This window comes from Macaca mulatta, chromosome 7 (assembly GCF_049350105.2).
Source record: "Macaca mulatta isolate MMU2019108-1 chromosome 7, T2T-MMU8v2.0, whole genome shotgun sequence".
Taxonomy (NCBI): Eukaryota; Metazoa; Chordata; class Mammalia; order Primates; family Cercopithecidae; genus Macaca; species Macaca mulatta.
This window is the reverse complement of record NC_133412.1, coordinates 60,404,010-60,422,209: the sequence shown is the minus strand read 5'-3', so window position 1 is coordinate 60,422,209 and position 18,200 is coordinate 60,404,010. Positions and strand designations below refer to the sequence as shown.

The window sequence follows — 18,200 nt, the reverse complement described above, 5'->3', positions numbered from 1 at the left end:
CAACGGATCAAAGCTGGACGGAGAATGACTTTGACGAGATGAGAGAAGAAGGCTTCAGTCCATCAAACTTCCCAGAGCTAAAGGAGGAATTACGTACCCAGCGCAAAGAAACTAAAAATCTTGAAAAAAAAGTGGAAGAATTCATAGCTAGAGTGATTAATGCAGAGAAGGTCCTAAACGAAATGAAAGAGATGAAAACCATGACACGAGAAATACGTGACAAATGCACAAGCTTCAGTAACCGACTCGATCAACTGGAAGAAAGAGTATCAGCGACTGAGGATCAAATGAACGAAATGAAGCGAGAAGAGAAACCAAAAGAAAAAAGAAGAAAAAGAAATGAACAAAGCCTGCAAGAAGTATGGGATTATGTAAAAAGACCAAATCTACATCTGACTGGGGTGCCTGAAAGTGAGGTGGGAAAATGGAACCAAGTTGGAAAACACTCTTCAGGATATCATCCAGGAGAACTTCCCCAACCTAGTAGGGCAGGCCAACGTTCAAATCCAGGAAATACAGAGAACACCACAAAGATACTCCTCGAGAAGAGCAACTCCAAGACACATAATTGCCAGAATCACCAAAGTTGAAATGAAGGAAAAAATCTTAAGGGCAGCCAGAGAGAAAGGTCGGGTTACCCACAAAGGGAAGCCCATCAGACTAACAGCGGATCTCTCGGCAGAAACTCTCCAAGCCAGAAGAGAGTGGGGACCAATATTCAACATTCTTAAAGAAAAGAATTTTAAACCCAGAATTTCATATCCAGCCAAACTAAGTTTCCTAAGTGAAGGAGAAATAAAATCCTTTACAGATAAGCAAATGCTTAGAGATTTTGTCACCACTAGGCCTGCCTTACAAGAGACCCTGAAGGAAGCACTAAACATGAAAAGGAACAACCGGTACCAGCCATTGCAAAAACATGCCAAAATGTAAAGACCATCGAGGCTAGGAAGAAACTGCATCAACTAACGAGCAAAATAACCAGTTAATATCATAATGGCAGGATCAAGTTCACACATAACAATATTAACCTTAAATGTAAATGGACTAAATGCTCCAATTAAAAGACACAGACTGGCAAACTGGATAAAGAGTCAAGACCCATCAGTGTGCTGTATTCAGGAGACCCATCTCACATGCAGAGACATACATAGGCTCAAAATAAAGGGATGGAGGAAGATCTACCAAGCAAATGGAGAACAAAAAAAAGCAGGGGTTGCAATACTAGTCTCTGATAAAATAGACTTTAAACCATCAAAGATCAAAAGAGACAAAGAAGGCCATTACATAATGGTAAAGGGATCAATTCTACAGGAAGAGATAACTATCCTAAATATATATGCACCCAATACAGGAGCACCCAGATTCATAAAGCAAGTCCTTAGAGACTTGCAAAGAGACTTAGACTCCCATACAATAATAATGGGAGACTTCAACAATCCACTGTCAACATTAGACAGATCAACGAGACAGAAAGTTAACAAGGATATCCAGGAATTGAACTCATCTCTGCAGCAAGCAGACCTAATAGACATCGATAAAATGGTGAACAGCTTGTTTTCAGAACAAGTTCATACTTCCTTTGATTTATGTGGTAATTCCATTTCTGAAAATTCGGTGTATATTAAACTACAGAAAATTCTGTTATTAAAATTGAATTAGATTTAAACTCAGATTATTATGAACAGATTTTTCCAGCAGAATATTCAAAAGCTATACAAAGAGGGTAATTCTTTGTACGGGAGGACATTTTCACACATGCAAAGCACTGGCCCCTGCTCAGTAACTGCCAGTAGTAGGCCCCAGTCAGAAACGCCCCCACCACTCACTCACTAAATCACCTAGAGAGGGGTTGTATGGCTGTGGGTGGTGTGCTGTTCTCAACACTGCTGGTGCACAGTTGTGCCTGTTCTCAACATTGCTCTGGGATATACAACTAGAAATCACCTTGGTGAGTTGAATAGTCATACTTTAATGAACATTGCAGCTTATTCTCCCTCATAGTTGTAACAATCTTTGTTCTCATCTACAGTGCGCAAGACCTACTTTTTCTGCACATACTTGCCAACACATGGTTTCTTCAGACTCATACCAGTTGTATTGGTGTGAAATAGTATCTGGTTTTAATTTGCATTTACCTTATTATCGATGAGATTCTTTTTTTTTTTTTTTTAATGTTTTTTGGCTGAGGCTTTCTTTTCTTTTAATGTCTTTTCTTGGACTATTTATATTCTTTGCCTAGATTCCTATTGGGTTGCTTTTTTTCATTGATTTGTACTAGTTCTTTATATACTTACAATTTTTTGTCTCCTTTAGACATTGAAAGCATCTCTTACATTGCAGCTTTTATCTTTGCGGGATGTGTGTGTGTGTGTGTGTGTGTGTGTGTGTGTGTGTGTATAAATTTCAACTCTTACTTTAGATGTAGGAGGTATGTGTGCAGATTTGTTACATGAGAGTATTGCATGATACTGAGGTTTGGAGTACAGATTCCATCACTCTGGTAGTGAGCATAGTACCTGATAGGTAGTTTTTTAACCAACCTCCCTCCCCACTCTCTAGTAGTCCACAGCGTCTGTTGTTCCTATGTTTCTTTGGTTTCTTTTATTTTGAAGTTTTTTAAAGAATATAGTGAGTCTTACAAATCTTCAGTCTTATGGTATCATATGATTTGTGCTTTCAGGTTTTATGTTTCACATTTAGGTCTTTGATCTATATGAAATTTCTTTTTCTAGATGGTGTATGACACAGATGCAATTATATCATTTTTTCCATTGCATTGGCTAATTGTTTCAATGCTGTTTACCGAATAGTCCTACCTGTCTGCCACTGTTGCCCCTTCGTCATTCCCACGTGTTGGTCTTTTTCTGGGCTCTTCATTTTTTTCCATTGATCTGTTGTCTAACAGACCACTGTCACTACACTGCCTATGTATTTTTATCCCCCTGAGGTTGTGCCACTTGCTCAAGAAGAGAGTTATGAACTGACCCTTAATATTTTCCTTTAATCTGATCCATGACTAACAGAAATAGCATACAGTTCAAGGTGCCCTTCTCTAGTTTCACCTATTCATTCAGGTTTTCTTTAGTTTTCTCTTTCTTTGATCATTTCAATCAGGACCATTTGTATACCTGTGCTGAAGTTGCCATTTCTTCCAGAAGTGACTCTGTTTCCTGATTTTAATTGAAAATATTTAGGGTTTAAAGGCAGAAGGAATTCAGTTATGATTTCCTGGTTGTGTAAAGCTGTATCTCTTCTTCCCCTTTTCTTTTTGTCTTAAAACAAATTTCCAGCATTGTTTTCAACTATACTAAGCATTTTGTGCTTCTGACTTGCTGAATCTTGTGTGTTTCCCCATTTATTTAAATCATTTGAATTGGAATGCAGCACATGTTAAAGGACTATCACTTAAAACCATGTGTTACTATATAAAATATAAATTTAGGTAAATGGGACAGGATACAAAACTCATAAATGGATCTGATCCTGAATATGAATTTGCGCTTCATAAAGAAGTTATTTTAATTTTCCTTATAGTTAACAATATATACAAAAAATTAAATATGCAATTTATATCATACTCCAAAGGAACTCTTAAATCTGATTAACAAATCTATGAATAAAACCACTGCTACTCTGACTGTTATAACCACCACTGCCACTACTTGCATTTATTGCAGAAGGTTAGAACTTTATAACTTTCAAGTTCCTTGGATTCCAAATCGAACATAACAAGAAAGCATGTTGACTAAAGAAAAGAAAATGAATGGGATGGAAAAGTCTTTTCCCTTGTGCCTTAAGGCTCCACCCTGAAGCTGTCAATAATGACCTTGGTTTCTCACTTAGACATCTAGTGGTGCCGTTTCCACACCTCATCACTCCTTCCCATGTCCTCTGTTTGGTTATTTCCATACTCCTGAATGCTAGTTTCTCCAGGAGGCCCATAACCTTTTCAGTTTCTGTCTTCACATGAACAAAAAGTGTACTTTTCCTGTTATAAGATGTGTCACATTGTGTCGTAATTAACTGTTTATTTGCCTTTGTCCCTCACCAGATTTTAAACTCTGTGAAGATGGCAACTGTGTTCATGTGCACTCATTCATTGAGGAACCTATGAAGTGCCCATTTTGGTCCTTGCCCTTAAAACTGAACTCATTGAAAGACTAACAGAAAGTTGAATAACTGTTTATCAATTATTTGAAAGCACAGCTTCCTGAGCTTTGAAACTTAGACACCAAATGGAAAAAGCTCAAAAAGTTACTATAGGGAAAAAAATAGAAGCAAAATATAAAGGGAAACTATAGGCTGGAGGAAGAAATGTGAAAGAGTTCAAATGTTTATTACATAAAACTAATATAAATAATAAAAATTATAAACCTGAAAGAAGAATAGACAACTGCTTTGAACTAGTAATTTATCTACCTCGTTGTCCATGCCAGGAATCTGGATTTTAATCTTGTTTCCTTCTTGTCCCTTCTTCTGAGCTCCTAACAAACCACCAAGACTTGGCAGTTCTACCTCAGTTCTCTCTAATTCCTCTTTAAGATCCCAATTTATGCTCCAAGAAAGGATCATAAGAAACCCAGACCACCACCATTCTATTAGGAACAGACTGACCCAATTGGAGCTTTATTCTCACCAAGAAAATCATACAGTTGTGAGTGTGGGTAGATCCTTTTTGGGTAGATGCTCTGTAGATTCTTTTTGTCCTGTTAGGACACACCAAGAGATGATAAAATACCAGGCCCCACTCAGGCATTCTACTTTGCTTCCAAGCCCCAGATGGAATTTCTTCCACTATTTCAATTCTATACCCCCACACTGAAAACCATGTTATTCCCTTGGTGAGAACCAAGCTCCATTGGGTCAGTCTGTACCTAATAGAATGATGGTGGTCTGACTGTCTCAGGATCCTTTCTTGGGGCATAAATTGGGACCTTACAGTGACACAGTTATAAAACTTTTAACTTGTTCAGGACACTGATAGTAAAGATAGTAAGCCAGCATATCTCCAGGAAAAAAAGAGTTTTGGTTCTTTAGGTGTTACTTTTTCTTCTCATTTCCTGTGTAGTTTCTCTTCTGAGAAAAGGGCCCACAGATCTTGAAGAAGTATGTGTAAGAACTATTATTACACCTGTAATCCCAGGACTTTGGGAGGCCAAGGAGGGTGGATCACTTGAAGTCAGGAGTTCGAGACCAGCCTGGCCAACATGGTGAAACCCCATCTCTACTAAAAAAACAAAAAATTAGCCAGGTGTGGTGGTGCGTGCCTGTAATCCCAGCTACTCTGGAGGCTGAGGTGGGAGAATCGCTGGAACCTGGGAGCTGGAGCTTGCAGTGAGCTGACATCACACCACAAGCATTCCAGTCTGGGCAACAGAGTGAGACTCCGTCTCAAAAACAAACAAACACACAAAAAACTATTAGCTCAGTCTGTTCCTATGAGAAGAAAAAAATTTGTGACATAGTGATGTCATTGTTGCAAGATTTTTCCCAACGGCCTACTATAACACCAAGAAGTTAAAGGGCAGTTGATTTAATGGACTTGTTTAGCATGATGGACAGACTTGACCCATCTTCTGAAAACTTTAGCTAAGCAATACTGATCCACTTTGGAGATACTAGCCAAACAGGCTTGAAAAGGGTGACAGCAGTTATAAAGCATGTGGATTCCCTGTTATTCTTTGTAGTTGAGTCAAAGAGCACGGAATCTGAGTTTTGATGAAAGATACAGAACCAAGGCATAAAACTGGAAACAGAGGATATGGGCTGCTTTGGTATCCAAATGCAGCGGGGCCTAGAGCAGAAGATGGTCTTTCAAAACTAAGGGTTCTCTAGATTCCCACTACCTGGGGAACTTGTACTTTAAAAAAAAATCCTCATCTCTCTTCCAAAGTGATGTTCATTTCTTTCACAGGCATGAGGCTGTATGGATATTCATGACATATGACTTGCATTTACTGCAAAGGTTTAAAGAGATCCATTAATTCCAGCCTAAACAGGTTAACAGGAACAGGTTGATGGTTCTTGGGTGAAGAATGTTAAAGTCAGTTTGAAATAAAACTTTGGTGATTAAGAGACCATATTTTAATGTTTATTCCCACAAATTTTTAAAATTATAATAATGTTAGAATTAAATTATAACAGTTCAATGAGAGAGCACTTTACAAATCCAAATTTGCCTGAAGAGGGTAATTCTGTTCCCTATCCAGACAGCTAACAGGCTCACCCACAGAAAGCAGTGTTAGTATTCACTGTTGGTTTTACCGTCTTCCTACTTGCCAGTATCTAGTTTAATCATCCTAGATTGATTAAACCCGTGCAACAGGGAGTTGTTAAGAATAGAAAAAAAGTTTTCAACAGAAGGTGAATTCATCTCTCAAGCCCCACACAGTTTTTTTCAATCTCATATCATTCAAGATACTCTCCTTAATATTTGTTTCTGGAATTCTTTTTAAAGGGAAATATTAGGGCACAGCCTAGAAAAAAAAATTTGGCTCAACAGTCTTTACAAAATACTGGTTTTTGATTATGAGGAATTTGAAGGGTATAGTGTACAGTCTAGCAAGGACCTATGTACTCAGTTGTCATTCCAGTCTGTAACATAGAGTTCACATGCCAATTTATTTAATTTTATTTGTTGTATAGAGAAAAATCAGGATCATAAAGGGCTTGGGTTTGATAATTTATCTTCAATCAGACAAAAGTACTGGTGTTTCTATAAAAAGTAGAATTCTTGGCATCTAGTAAATTGCTTTAGCTCCATGTTCCTCAACCTGCTTTCTCTTTTATTTCTTGTAAATTACATGTACTTTTTTGATAAACAAAAAAAATACTGGTGCCCTCTATAATCCATGAAATGTGAAAATAAATATAGTGACTAAAAACAAATCAATGGCACACTAATTTTGGATTTTATTCCCCCATGCTGTCACTCTTCCTACCCTGGGAATTCTGAAATGATTACCCGGAGGGAACATACTTCTCATCCCCCGATTCCAGTTGAAAAATGCTTTAGCAAATGTGCTTTCTGTGAAGGAATTCTTTGTCCCTAATTGTTATAATTTTCACTAAAGTGACTGAAGTGAAAATCACATGATTTAATTAGAAAAAAGGATAAGAAATTTATGGTTATTACAATACTGTAAATTATGTGTGACAATAAAGAAGACAATAAAGAGAAATATAAAAAGAAAATAGTGGCAATATTAGAATGGTGGAATTGTGGGTATAAAGTCTTTTTTCAAGATTGTACTTGCTGATGTTATTTTTAAAAACAAAAAGTTGCTTCAGACTGTATTTTGTGTAAAGAACAAGTTGTGCAGTTAATAATTGATAGCAAATCAAGAAATTCTCAAAAGGGATTTTAAAGTTACTTTATAGTGATTCATCTAGATCATCTTAATGGTCTTCCCTGTCGTAGGTTTTAAAATTATATTTAAAAATAAGTAAAAATGTTGACATGTAGTACGGGTAGTGAAGTTTTTACTATCTTTGGAGCATTGCTTTTTCCATAAATTCTAATATTAGCTATGAACATTGTGGTCTTGACTTTTTGTTTTTTGGGAGAATTGTATTCATGTTAGCAAATCTGGGCATATCTAAATAGCAAGAGTAGATTCGGTAATTGGAACAGCAAATGTAAACCAGAAGTTCAAAGAGACAGTGTTTAAAATATACTGACCATCTGCAGTCTGCATACCTGGCAATACGGAGGAAAGACCAGCATTTATCTTTTCATTGAAACCATGTGCTCTGTGTGCAGGAAGGAAATGCATGCTGGTCAGAGGTCAGAAGCAGGATAGATGAGGTTTGAAAGGGAATATTTACTATTGGGTTTTCCTAAACCCTTAGCCTCTTGGGAGATGTTATTTCTAGCAGACTTAGTGGAAACGTGGACAGACCCAGATCTATTACATCATAGTACCAATAGGAGATGTAAACAAGAAGCTATAGCTAGGTATCACTATGTGTGCTGAGCTAAGAGGTACAATAATAAGAAATTTAGATTTTGACCAAAGAAGTACACTGGAGGCACAGGAGGAATTTAACATCCTGGAAACTTTAGTTTGGAGAGGATCCCATGCACACAAAAGGTCTGTAAATCATGTCCTGTGCTGAATAGTTAAAGGAGCTACTGATATTTAATGTGAGGCAGAAGAGAGTTAAAAGGATCTGACAAATGCTTTCAAAATCTAAAAGGTAGTTTGTGAAAGTAGAAGCAGCACATTTTCTGTGAACCTTTGGAGAATTGAACTAAAAACAATGTGTGGAGATGGGGAAAGACAGATTTTAGAATAATGCAAGGAAAATTTTCTTAAAGTTGGAGCTATCTGTTAATGTAGTGAGGTGGTAAATTCTGGTGGATGTCAGAGGGTAGATGTTCAGGTGGATGTTAAGAGGGAGGTTTCCATACTGTGTGGTCAGACAACAAAAAACATCTAAATTATCCTCCAAGTGTGTGTACCTGAAGCCTCTGCTTCAGTTCCCCTCCACCAGCCTGGATGTGTGATTGGGTGGCCTCCCATTGCCCTGTACCTTTACATCAATTGGTCAACTAAAGGCAGCAAAGTGGTTTTCTTTGTTTCCTTTCCTCAACTCAAAAGCACAAAAATGGCCTGTGTGTGTGTGTGTGTTCCCCTCTCTCTCTCGCTCGCTCATTCTCTCTCTCTCTCTCTCTCTCTTTCTCCTGTCCTATACTTTCCTGTCTTTTTTGACAGGGCCTTAGTCTGTCACCCAGTCTTGAACTCCTGTGCTCAAGCGATCCTCCCACCTCAGCCTCTCAGGTGGCTGGTACTATAAAAAGGTGTGCACCACCATGCCTGGCTAAATTTTAAATTTTTTGTAGAAAGAAGTCTCACTATGTTGCCCAGGCTGGTCTAGAACTCCTGACCTCAAGTGATCCTCCTCGACCTCCCAAAGTGCTGGGATTACAGGCGTGAGCCACTGCATTGGCCCTCTGTATGTGTTTCTTAATTTGTTCTAAAATGTTGTCTACTCATACTCTGGGTGTGAGATTCAGTATACCTCTTTATCACTCTTTTTTTTTTTTTTTTTTTTTTGAGACGGAGTCTCGCTGTGTCACCTAGGTGGAGTGCAGTGGCACTATCTCAGCTCACTGCAACCGCCACCTTCTAGGTTCAGGCAATTCTCCTGCCTCAGCCTCCCAGGGAGCTGGGACTACAGGCACCCGCCATCATGCCCAGCTAATTTTTTGTATTTTTAGTAATGATGGGGTTTCACTGTGTTAGCCAGGATGGTCTTGATCTCCTAACCTCATGATCCGCCTGCCTCAGTCTCTCAAAGTGCCGGTATTACAGGTGTGAGCCACTGCATCTGGCCCCGTATCACTCTTTCTAAGACATTCTTTTTGCTTCCATCTGCTCAAAGACAAATATGCAACCTTCAGAGTCTCATGCAATCATGAGCCAAAAGCCTGAAGTGAGTGTATGGCAGGGGGAAGGGGTTGACTAGGATTATCTTCTAAAATAGAGGAAGTATGGAGGGTGGCTTAGGGTAACATACTACATAGCAACATCACATTTTAAGTTCCTGAATTCCCTTTACTCATGCAAATGGACTTGGCAAAAGATTATTTCAGTAGAGACCCATCTTCTTCATCAAATTAATATATTTTTTAAAACCAACTAAGTGTTAGAAATAATCGGTGTTTTCAGACAGATATGTCTGGAAGTGATCATTTCTGTGGTCGAAGTAGGTATGCATTAGCCCAATCTGATGTAATAAGATTTGTACATGTGGGAAACAAAAGGCAGAATTTCTGTATTTTGACAGCAATCAAATGGTATCCAGGTGTACCAAAAAAAAAAAAAAATGGTGCAGGTCTGCCTCATTTCTTGCAACATTTTGGAAGCATTTGGCTCTGTGACACATATACTGGGTTGATGCTGCTGTTTTTCTAACATAAATTCAGAGTTTATCATCCTTTATTGACCGTATGGATCTTTTCTTCCTACAGGAATAGGAGGCCTTCAAGATTTTGTGCTGAAATCTGCAACACTGTGTAGCCTGCCCTCCTGCCCACCATTTATACCACTCAACTTCGAAGCCACTCCTATTGTGAGAGTTGCTGTTGAACCGAAACATCCAAGTAAGATAACCTTGTTTTTAAAAGCATATGTTTATTATTCTTTTAAAGCATAGCATGTATTTAGTATGTGATTCCTCATGACTTGTTTCAGCAGTATATAATGAATTTTCATTGAGGTGTATAGTAGAAGCAACTCTTCAAAGGGCATCTAACTTCTGTCTTAGGAACATGCCGTGGTTACAGGTACCTTTGCTGTCCGGGAGACTGCATCTTCTTAATGGCAAAGACAGGGACATCTCTACATCCTCCACAACCCTGGCATAGATTGTAGCTTAGCAAAGCTCATGTTTTGTTTTGTTTAGTTTAGTTTAGTTCAGTTTAGTTTTTGAGGTGGAGTCTCACTCTGTTGCCCAGGCTGGAGTGCACTGGCGTGATCTCGACACCACCTCTAATACCTTGGTTCAAGCGATTCACCTGCCTCAGCCTCCTGAATAGCTGGGATTACAGGCATCCACCACCACACCTGGCTAATTTTTGTGTTTTTAGTAGAGATGGGGTTTCACCAAGTTGGCCAGGCTGGTCTTGAACTCCTGACCTCAGGTGATCCGCCTGCCTTGGGCGCCCAAAGTGCTAGGATTAAAGGCATGAGCGACTGTGCCCAGCCAAAGCTCATGTTTTAGGTGACTTCTTAGTTGGAATCTTATCTCAAGCTCCTTGGGTCAGAATCCATCATTTGCCTGTTCCCTCTAGGTTTGACAGATTATCTGGACACTGAGAATTTCCCATCTGTTTAGAAACCACTTTCTGCACCTTTCCTGCCGGCCACCTGACATTCGCATATGCCTGACCATATAACAACAACTCCTTAGTCTTTGGCTTATAGTATTTACCTAGTCAATCCTTTTGCACTTTTGTATTTCACGTCCCTTGACTATCGCTAATCCTAAATCACTGTGACTTTGCTATTCCAGTGCTAGTGATTGTCAGTGAAGAATCTCCAGACCATGCTTTAAGGAAACCAAAGAACAAATGGTAAAATGGTAGTTTTCTGTTGAGGTATATAATGGCCTCATTGCTCCTGAACATATGTATCCCTCCTCTCCCCAGAGCTAACCCTTCTGAACTCATCACTCTCTCAAGTTCTAAGACATACCCCTAGCCATTAAGGATCCCTGGAGCCCCAGGGCAGATACTTGGAGGACTGGACCTCAGACCTTTGGGGCCAGCCCTAGTAAATAGCCATCTGCCTTCAGCCTCGAGATAGGAATTTTTTGTGGCCCATCACTGTGGACTGACACAGTGCCTTGGTTGCTGCACGGATTTATCCCAGTCTATGTAAAACATGCTTCCTCTTTTAGGCTTGTCCAGATCCTGGCCTTTCGTGATTTTGTTCTTTTATTCTACTCACTAGGCTGGCTCTAACCACTGTCTACTGTGTTCAATCCTTCGAAATACATACAAGAAAGCTCAGTTTTATTTAAGTTGTGATATTTGAGTCTGGCAACCATGGCTTATTCTTAGATGTGTCTACTATTTATTCGTATCCTCTTTCTTACTTAGTTTTTCTCTATTGCATTTGCACATGCATTTTACAAATAGGAAACAATAATAATTTAAGCCATAATTTTACTTGTTTGTTTATTTCTTTATTTTGAGACAAGGTCTCACTGTCACCCAAGCTGGAGTGCAGTGGCTCAATCACAGTCACGGCTCACTGCAACCTTGACCTCCTGGGCTCACGCGATCCTCCTGCCTCAACCTCCCAAGTAGCTGGGACCACAGACACATGTCACCATGCCCAGCTAATTTTTTTTATTATTTGTAGATGGGTTCTCCCCATGTCACCTAGACTGGTCCTAAACTCCTGAGCTTAAGCAGTCCTCTCACCTCAGCCTCTTAGAGTGCTGGGATTACAGGTGTGAGCCACTGTGCCTGGCCTAAGATGTGATATTTTAATAATAGAAATTTATAATTTTTAAAAGCCTTTGTTATGGTTATGTGCTACTCTGTGGTGTCTGTTATAGAAGCTAAGTAAAAGCCCAACTCTAAAGAACCAGCTTCTTTGAAGGACTGGCTACATGAGATGAAGGGTTCTGTTACCTAGTGTATTTCCTGTCCTAAAGCTGACTCATAGTAAGATTAAGTTCCTTTCCTTTCCATAAATGAGATAGTCTAATAAATAGAATTATTCAGGATTATCAATTTGGAGGCCAAAGTGTGCTTCCTCATGTGTGTTTTCATTAAATTTATCTGAACTTTGTGAAAAATAAACTTAAATGGTTAGACGGGGCACATAATTTTCTTCATAATTTTAAAAGGAGTATTGCTATTTTTTTCCCATTAAGTATATTATTTTTACTGGTTTTACCATGCATTTATTGACTGTGTTACTGAAGCACCCCATTTGATTTTTCAGTGTCTGAACTTTGTACTCTTTATTTTGCCTTCTTGGTGTTTTCACATTGTCCATATGTTATTTTACATTCAGAATGTCTGGGGAAACTTCCCTTCCTTGTTCCTATGAGCTTTCAGAGGGTATTTATTGTCTGTTTACTCTTTGCCCTAGTAACTTATATCATCCTTATTTGGGGGCAGTGACCCCTTTATTCATAGGTTACATGTCTGACGACTGTTGGGATATTTCACTCTCTTATAAGACTTTCCAGTAATACTGCCTCTGAGAGGCACTGGACACATCCATTGTTTTTCTTGAATAGACCACATATCCCCAGGTCCTGTCTTTTTTTTTTTTTTTTTTTTTTTTTTTTGTGACAACTAGATTAATCCAGAAGACAACAATTTGCTTCTTTTCTTTCGGAGAGAAGCAAATCATGAGTATTTGTTCTTCCACTTTTCTTTCTCTAATTTCCCAAGTGGGGATCAAAATGTCATGGCAGCCACCCTCTACTTCATGCCCACAGGTCAACTACAAACTCAACACAGAGAACTACAAATGTTCCAAAGCAATTATTATTTTCTTCATTATAATTGATCCTTACTGTATTCCACACACTGTACTAAGGATTTTACATTGATTATCTCATTTAATCCTCCCAAAAGCCCTGTTCATTAGGATACTCTTTTTATTCTCATCTTCACAGGAGGGAAACTGAAGCTTAGAGAAGTTAAATTAATTTGCCCAAGGCCATACAGTTAGGAAGCAGTGAAGTCAGGATACAGATCTCTGCCTCAGAAACAATGCTAGATCTTCATTTGTGGGAATCCAAGAAATCCTATTTATCTGAGATCAGAGTAATTTGTTTCTGGAATTGTTTTATCCTTTATCCATATTAGTTAAAAAAAATTTTGACACCTATGCTTATATAGATAGATGAATTTTTGTGCTAATGTTTTATATGCATTATGAAACACAAAATAGAAATTATTTAAAAATTGAGTTGAAAAATCAAATACCTAATTTTATTTGTATTTGATGAAGATACATACAGTATGTACATATAAGTATATATAGTATTTATTTGTGATTGTGGCCTATAATTATTTTAGTTATCTAATACTGTGTAATATATTACTTCAAAATTTAGTGGCTTGAAACAACACTTATTTTTCATAGTTCCCTTGGTCTGGAATTTGGAAGGGTTTGGCATTGTGTCTCTCAAGTAGTGGTAGTCATACATCACCTTGGGCAGTAGCCATCTGAAGGTTTAACTGTACTTCCAAACATGAGCTCACAAGTTAGTGCTGGCTGGGGACCTCAGTTCCTCTCCACATGACTGTTTGAGTGTCCTGCAGCATAGCGTGGTGATTGGCTGCAGCCAGCGTTCCAAAATACTAAGGCAGAAGCTATAATGCCTTTTGTGAACTAGCCTTGGGAATCACACATCATCCTTTCCACAGTGTTCTGTTGGTCACACAGACCAGCCATGGTTCACAGTTGGAGAGAGCTGCACAGGAATGTGAATATCAGGAGGCAAGGATGATTGGAGCCACCTTGGAGACTGGCTACCACAATAATGCTTCCTTCTTTTTGAAGGTCTTGCCTGAACACTTTGTGATATAGCCATTCCAAGTCCAGCTCCTAGGTTCCATTTGTTAAAACACTTGATTTTAATGACCATTATCACTGGAAAAGCCACCTCACAAAGTTACATAGTCCAAAGGGAAGAATGATTCATTGGCTTCCTTTACTAAATCATGGTATCCATTTTAGATTCCCATTTTCCCAATTATTAAAAGGTTTTGGTAAAATGTAGCTAGTGACTATCTAGTTTTCCTGATGGCAGTCCATTTTTCTTATACTAATTAGAAGCTTTGTTAATTCTTATATCTTTATTGAACTATCTATTTGGTGATTTTAAGAACAGGTTAAGAAAATCACCCTCCAAATTTTAAGAGATTTTTATACATTATACATGAAGTATTTATGTTATCTTCAGCAACCAAATGACTGTCAGTGGCAACATTTTCAAACACCTAATTTCTAAATGTTGTCTCCATGTTTCAAATTTCTTTTGGAAAAAAAAAAATTTTTCTTATTGTTAAACTGTTACTTTTATTTTACCTTGAAGAGACAAATTTAAGTGTATATATTTTTTTTCAAAAATATTTGTTGGGATCTCATCTTGGTGGTAGCCATTGTTTTTACTTTATAATTTGTTTGATGGAGAGCTGACAAAAAGCCTTGCCATTTCTTTTTTTTTTTTTTTTTTGAGACGGAGTCTCGCTCTGTCGCCCAGGCTGGAGTGCAGTGGCCGGATCTCAGCTCACTGCAAGCTCCGCCTCCCGGGTTCACGCCATTCTCCTGCCTCAGCCTCCGGAGTAGCTGGGACTACAGGCGCCCGCCACCTCGCCCGGCTAGTTTTTTGTATTTTTAGTAGAGACGGGGTTTCACCATGTTAGCCAGGATGGTCTCGATCTCCTGACCTTGTGATCCGCCCGTCTCGGCCTCCCAAAGTGCTGGGATTACAGGCTTGAGCCACCGCGCCCGGCCTGCCATTTCTTTTTTTATTATTCCCATGTGCTTGTGTTATTAGTATTATAGTATTGTCAGTGATATCTTTGCGGGAATCCATTTAAGCCAGGTTTAAAATTCTGTGAAGCCTTAGTTAACACTAGATAATATCTGTAAATCCACTTATTAGGCAAAAGAAAATTACAGTATGCCAAGAAGGAACAAATGAAGGTGCCTCTGTCAACCCTGGACACAGTGAAATCCTACTTCCCGTCTTCCCTTGGAATTCTGTGCATTCCATAGGTGGCTTTTGATCACCTGACCTACAAGGGTTCTGACATCCATCCACAGAGCATGAGCTCTGTGGCTGGCTGCCCAGCTTCTAAACCAGGTTCTGCCATTTAGTTAGTCTGGGACCTTGAACACAAGTTTATTAGTTTCTCTATACCTGTTTCCTCATCTATTAAATGAGAACAATAATCATACCACCTAATCGTTAATGAGCTCATATATGTAAATTGCTTGTCTGGCACATTGTTAGTGCTGTGAAACGTTAGTTATTATTAGAACTTTATTTCAAAAATAAATAGGTATAGAAGTTCTAATATTCCTGCTCCCAGTTAATCAACTTTTATAAGGCATGTTGAAAATCATTGCATTGCAGAAAGTTCCTGTGATTTTGTCTTTTTGGCATGCTGAAAACCAAGCATTGAAGGATTGCTAAGTCTTTTCTTCAAATGTAGAACTGAAACAAGACTGCATAAAAATGTCTTCAAGACCAAGGCTTCTGCTAAGGCCACTGCAGGAGACTTCCTTGGACCTGCCTTGAGGGAGCAGTAGCAGTTGGGTATGTGGAAAGGGGGTGAAAAAGTAGCTAAACCCAAGATGTAGGTCATAGTCCCCATCCCTACTCTCAATTCCCAGGAACTATAGGGTAAAAGCAATTATATGTGAAAAACACGTGCAGAATACAATGCAGAAGATGCCTTTAGCTCACTAGGTAAAGTAGCTAGTTAGGGTATTCTAAAACCCAAGTTCTATCGAGCAGTTTCACAAATAATTATTTTTAATATGAGGCTCTGGTACGGTTTCTTGAATATTATATTAAATGTTTCTGTTGCTTATTTGTTGATTTTATAGGTGATGTTTGAAGAAATGCTCTGTTTATTTTCTAGGTATATAATGTGTACATTTGTTATAAGATTTAGGTGAATTCACAAGTAGAAAGATGGAAGCTTATATCTGCAGAGTATTTGAAGAAGTAATATAGATGAGCTTTGGGAGTCTTGATGATAAGCTTGCGGATGTGTCATGTTTGCTATCTGTACAAAAAAATTACTAGAAGGTAGTTTTCTTCATGTCACTGCACTATCTGGAAGAAAAATAAATTGTTGTTTTAAGAGTTTATTTCAATGTAATTTTCCCTTGAGTAGCCAGAACCATTGTCTTTGAATTGTGTTAGTTCTTATATCATATTTAATCTATTTCATTTTTTTAACCTAGGTGAAATGCCTCAGCTCGTAAAAGGAATGAAGCTGTTAAACCAGGCTGATCCCTGTGTCCAGATTTTAATTCAGGAAACAGGAGAGCACGTTTTAGTCACAGCAGGAGAAGTCCACCTTCAGCGATGCCTGGATGACTTAAAAGAAAGGTTAGGTGAAAATGATAGTGATGGAGAAATGATAGCTCTCAATCAGTGGGATGTTTTAGTGTTTCCTAAACCAGTTGAACTTAGACTATGGCTTATTTTTGGAGAAAAATGAAATACCCTCAATTCAGACGTGAACAGTTATTCGATTGTAGACTTAATTTTTAATAACTGAAAACTGGCATTCACTGCCTACACTTGAATAATTTTGCATTTTTAGCTTAAGTCATAAAATGTTTTTCTGTATATGTATTTTACTTTAAGCATGTACACAAAACACAAAATACCACGACAACAAAAACAAAATATTATTTTGTAAATGTTGGCTATGTAATTAGGATAGACTTCTCTTATTGATATGGTCTTTACAATGTAAACCTTCTGGAAATCTTTGTATTTTTCTATAAAGACAATATGTGTTATAAAATGGGCATCCCAAATTTTTATAACAGGCATTTTTCCTCTTTGTTGCAAAGATAATGTATGTTTATTGCAAAAATTAGGAAAATACAGAAGAAGAAAAAGAATCATTCAGTTACCATGCAGAAATAACCACCATTACATTCAGATTCCTAAATCCACACTGTTCTATGCATATTAAAGTATACACAAATATCTATATACACAGTTCTGATTATTTGGTTAACATAAACTTCCGGAAGTATTATAGCTAACTCAAAAAGTATGCTTATTTTTAAGTGTTATGATCCATATTTTCCTCAAGAAAGGCTGTTCTAATTTACATTATAACTAGCAATAAATATTGGAAAGTGCCTCTTTTCTCAAACTTTTGCAACTTTGCATAGTTTATCATTTTTTTAAAATGTCGTCAGTCTTGAAGACAAATGAAAGATATTCACAATTAATACACATTTCTGTGCTTACTAGTAGAAAAAATTAGAAATTTCCCTGTAATTGCTGTCCTTCCTTTTGTTTTTAAAATTTCTGGGACTATAATCATAATCATAACAAATAATAATTATAAATGATTGATATATATTAAATATTATATAACAGTCACTGTGTTAAGCACTATTTATCTCACTTAATCTTTATACCACAGTAAAATTGGTGGTAGTAGTAACTATACAACAACACCTGGCACTAATAATAGAACAAGAATAACTGCTGCTGGCCGGGCGCAGTGGCTCACACGTGTAATCCCAGCACTTTAGGAGGCCGAGGCGGGCAGATCATGAGGTCAGGAGATCAGGACCATCCTGGTGAAACCCTGTGCCTACTAAAAATACAAAAATTAGCTGAGTGTGGTGGCATGCGCCTGTAATCCAGCTACTCAGGAGGATGAGGCAGGAAAATCACTTGACCTGGGAGGCGGAGATTGTGGTGAGCTGAGATCGTGCCGCTGCACTCCAGCCTGGCGACAGAGGAAGACTCCATCTCAAACAAAAAACAGAATAACTACTGCAGCATTTATGTAGGATTCTGTAAAGCTTCTACCAGATGCCAGAAACTAGACCCCTACCTCATAATGTACTCAAAAATTTATTTCAGGTGGATTCTTGGTTACAATGTAAAAGGCAAAACCATAAAGTGTTTAGAAGATAGTATAAGAGAATATCTTCAAGACC

At 38.1% G+C, this 18,200-nt stretch overlaps 1 protein-coding gene across 4 annotated transcripts in view; it reads left to right on the top strand.

The window, feature by feature from the left end:
• Positions 1-18,200, top strand: part of EFL1 (elongation factor like GTPase 1) — a 130,619-nt gene that overhangs the window by 86,246 nt on the left and 26,173 nt on the right. For all 4 annotated transcript variants that reach the window (XR_013395351.1, XR_001446032.3, XM_028851229.2 and 1 more), the window contains 2 exons: positions 9,980-10,111; positions 16,467-16,614. Coding sequence is in view for 2 of the 4 variants with exons in the window: in XM_028851229.2 (XP_028707062.2) it covers positions 9,980-10,111; positions 16,467-16,614 (280 nt within the window). In the remaining 2 variants the exon portion in view is untranslated. The remainder of the gene's footprint in view (positions 1-9,979; positions 10,112-16,466; positions 16,615-18,200) is intronic.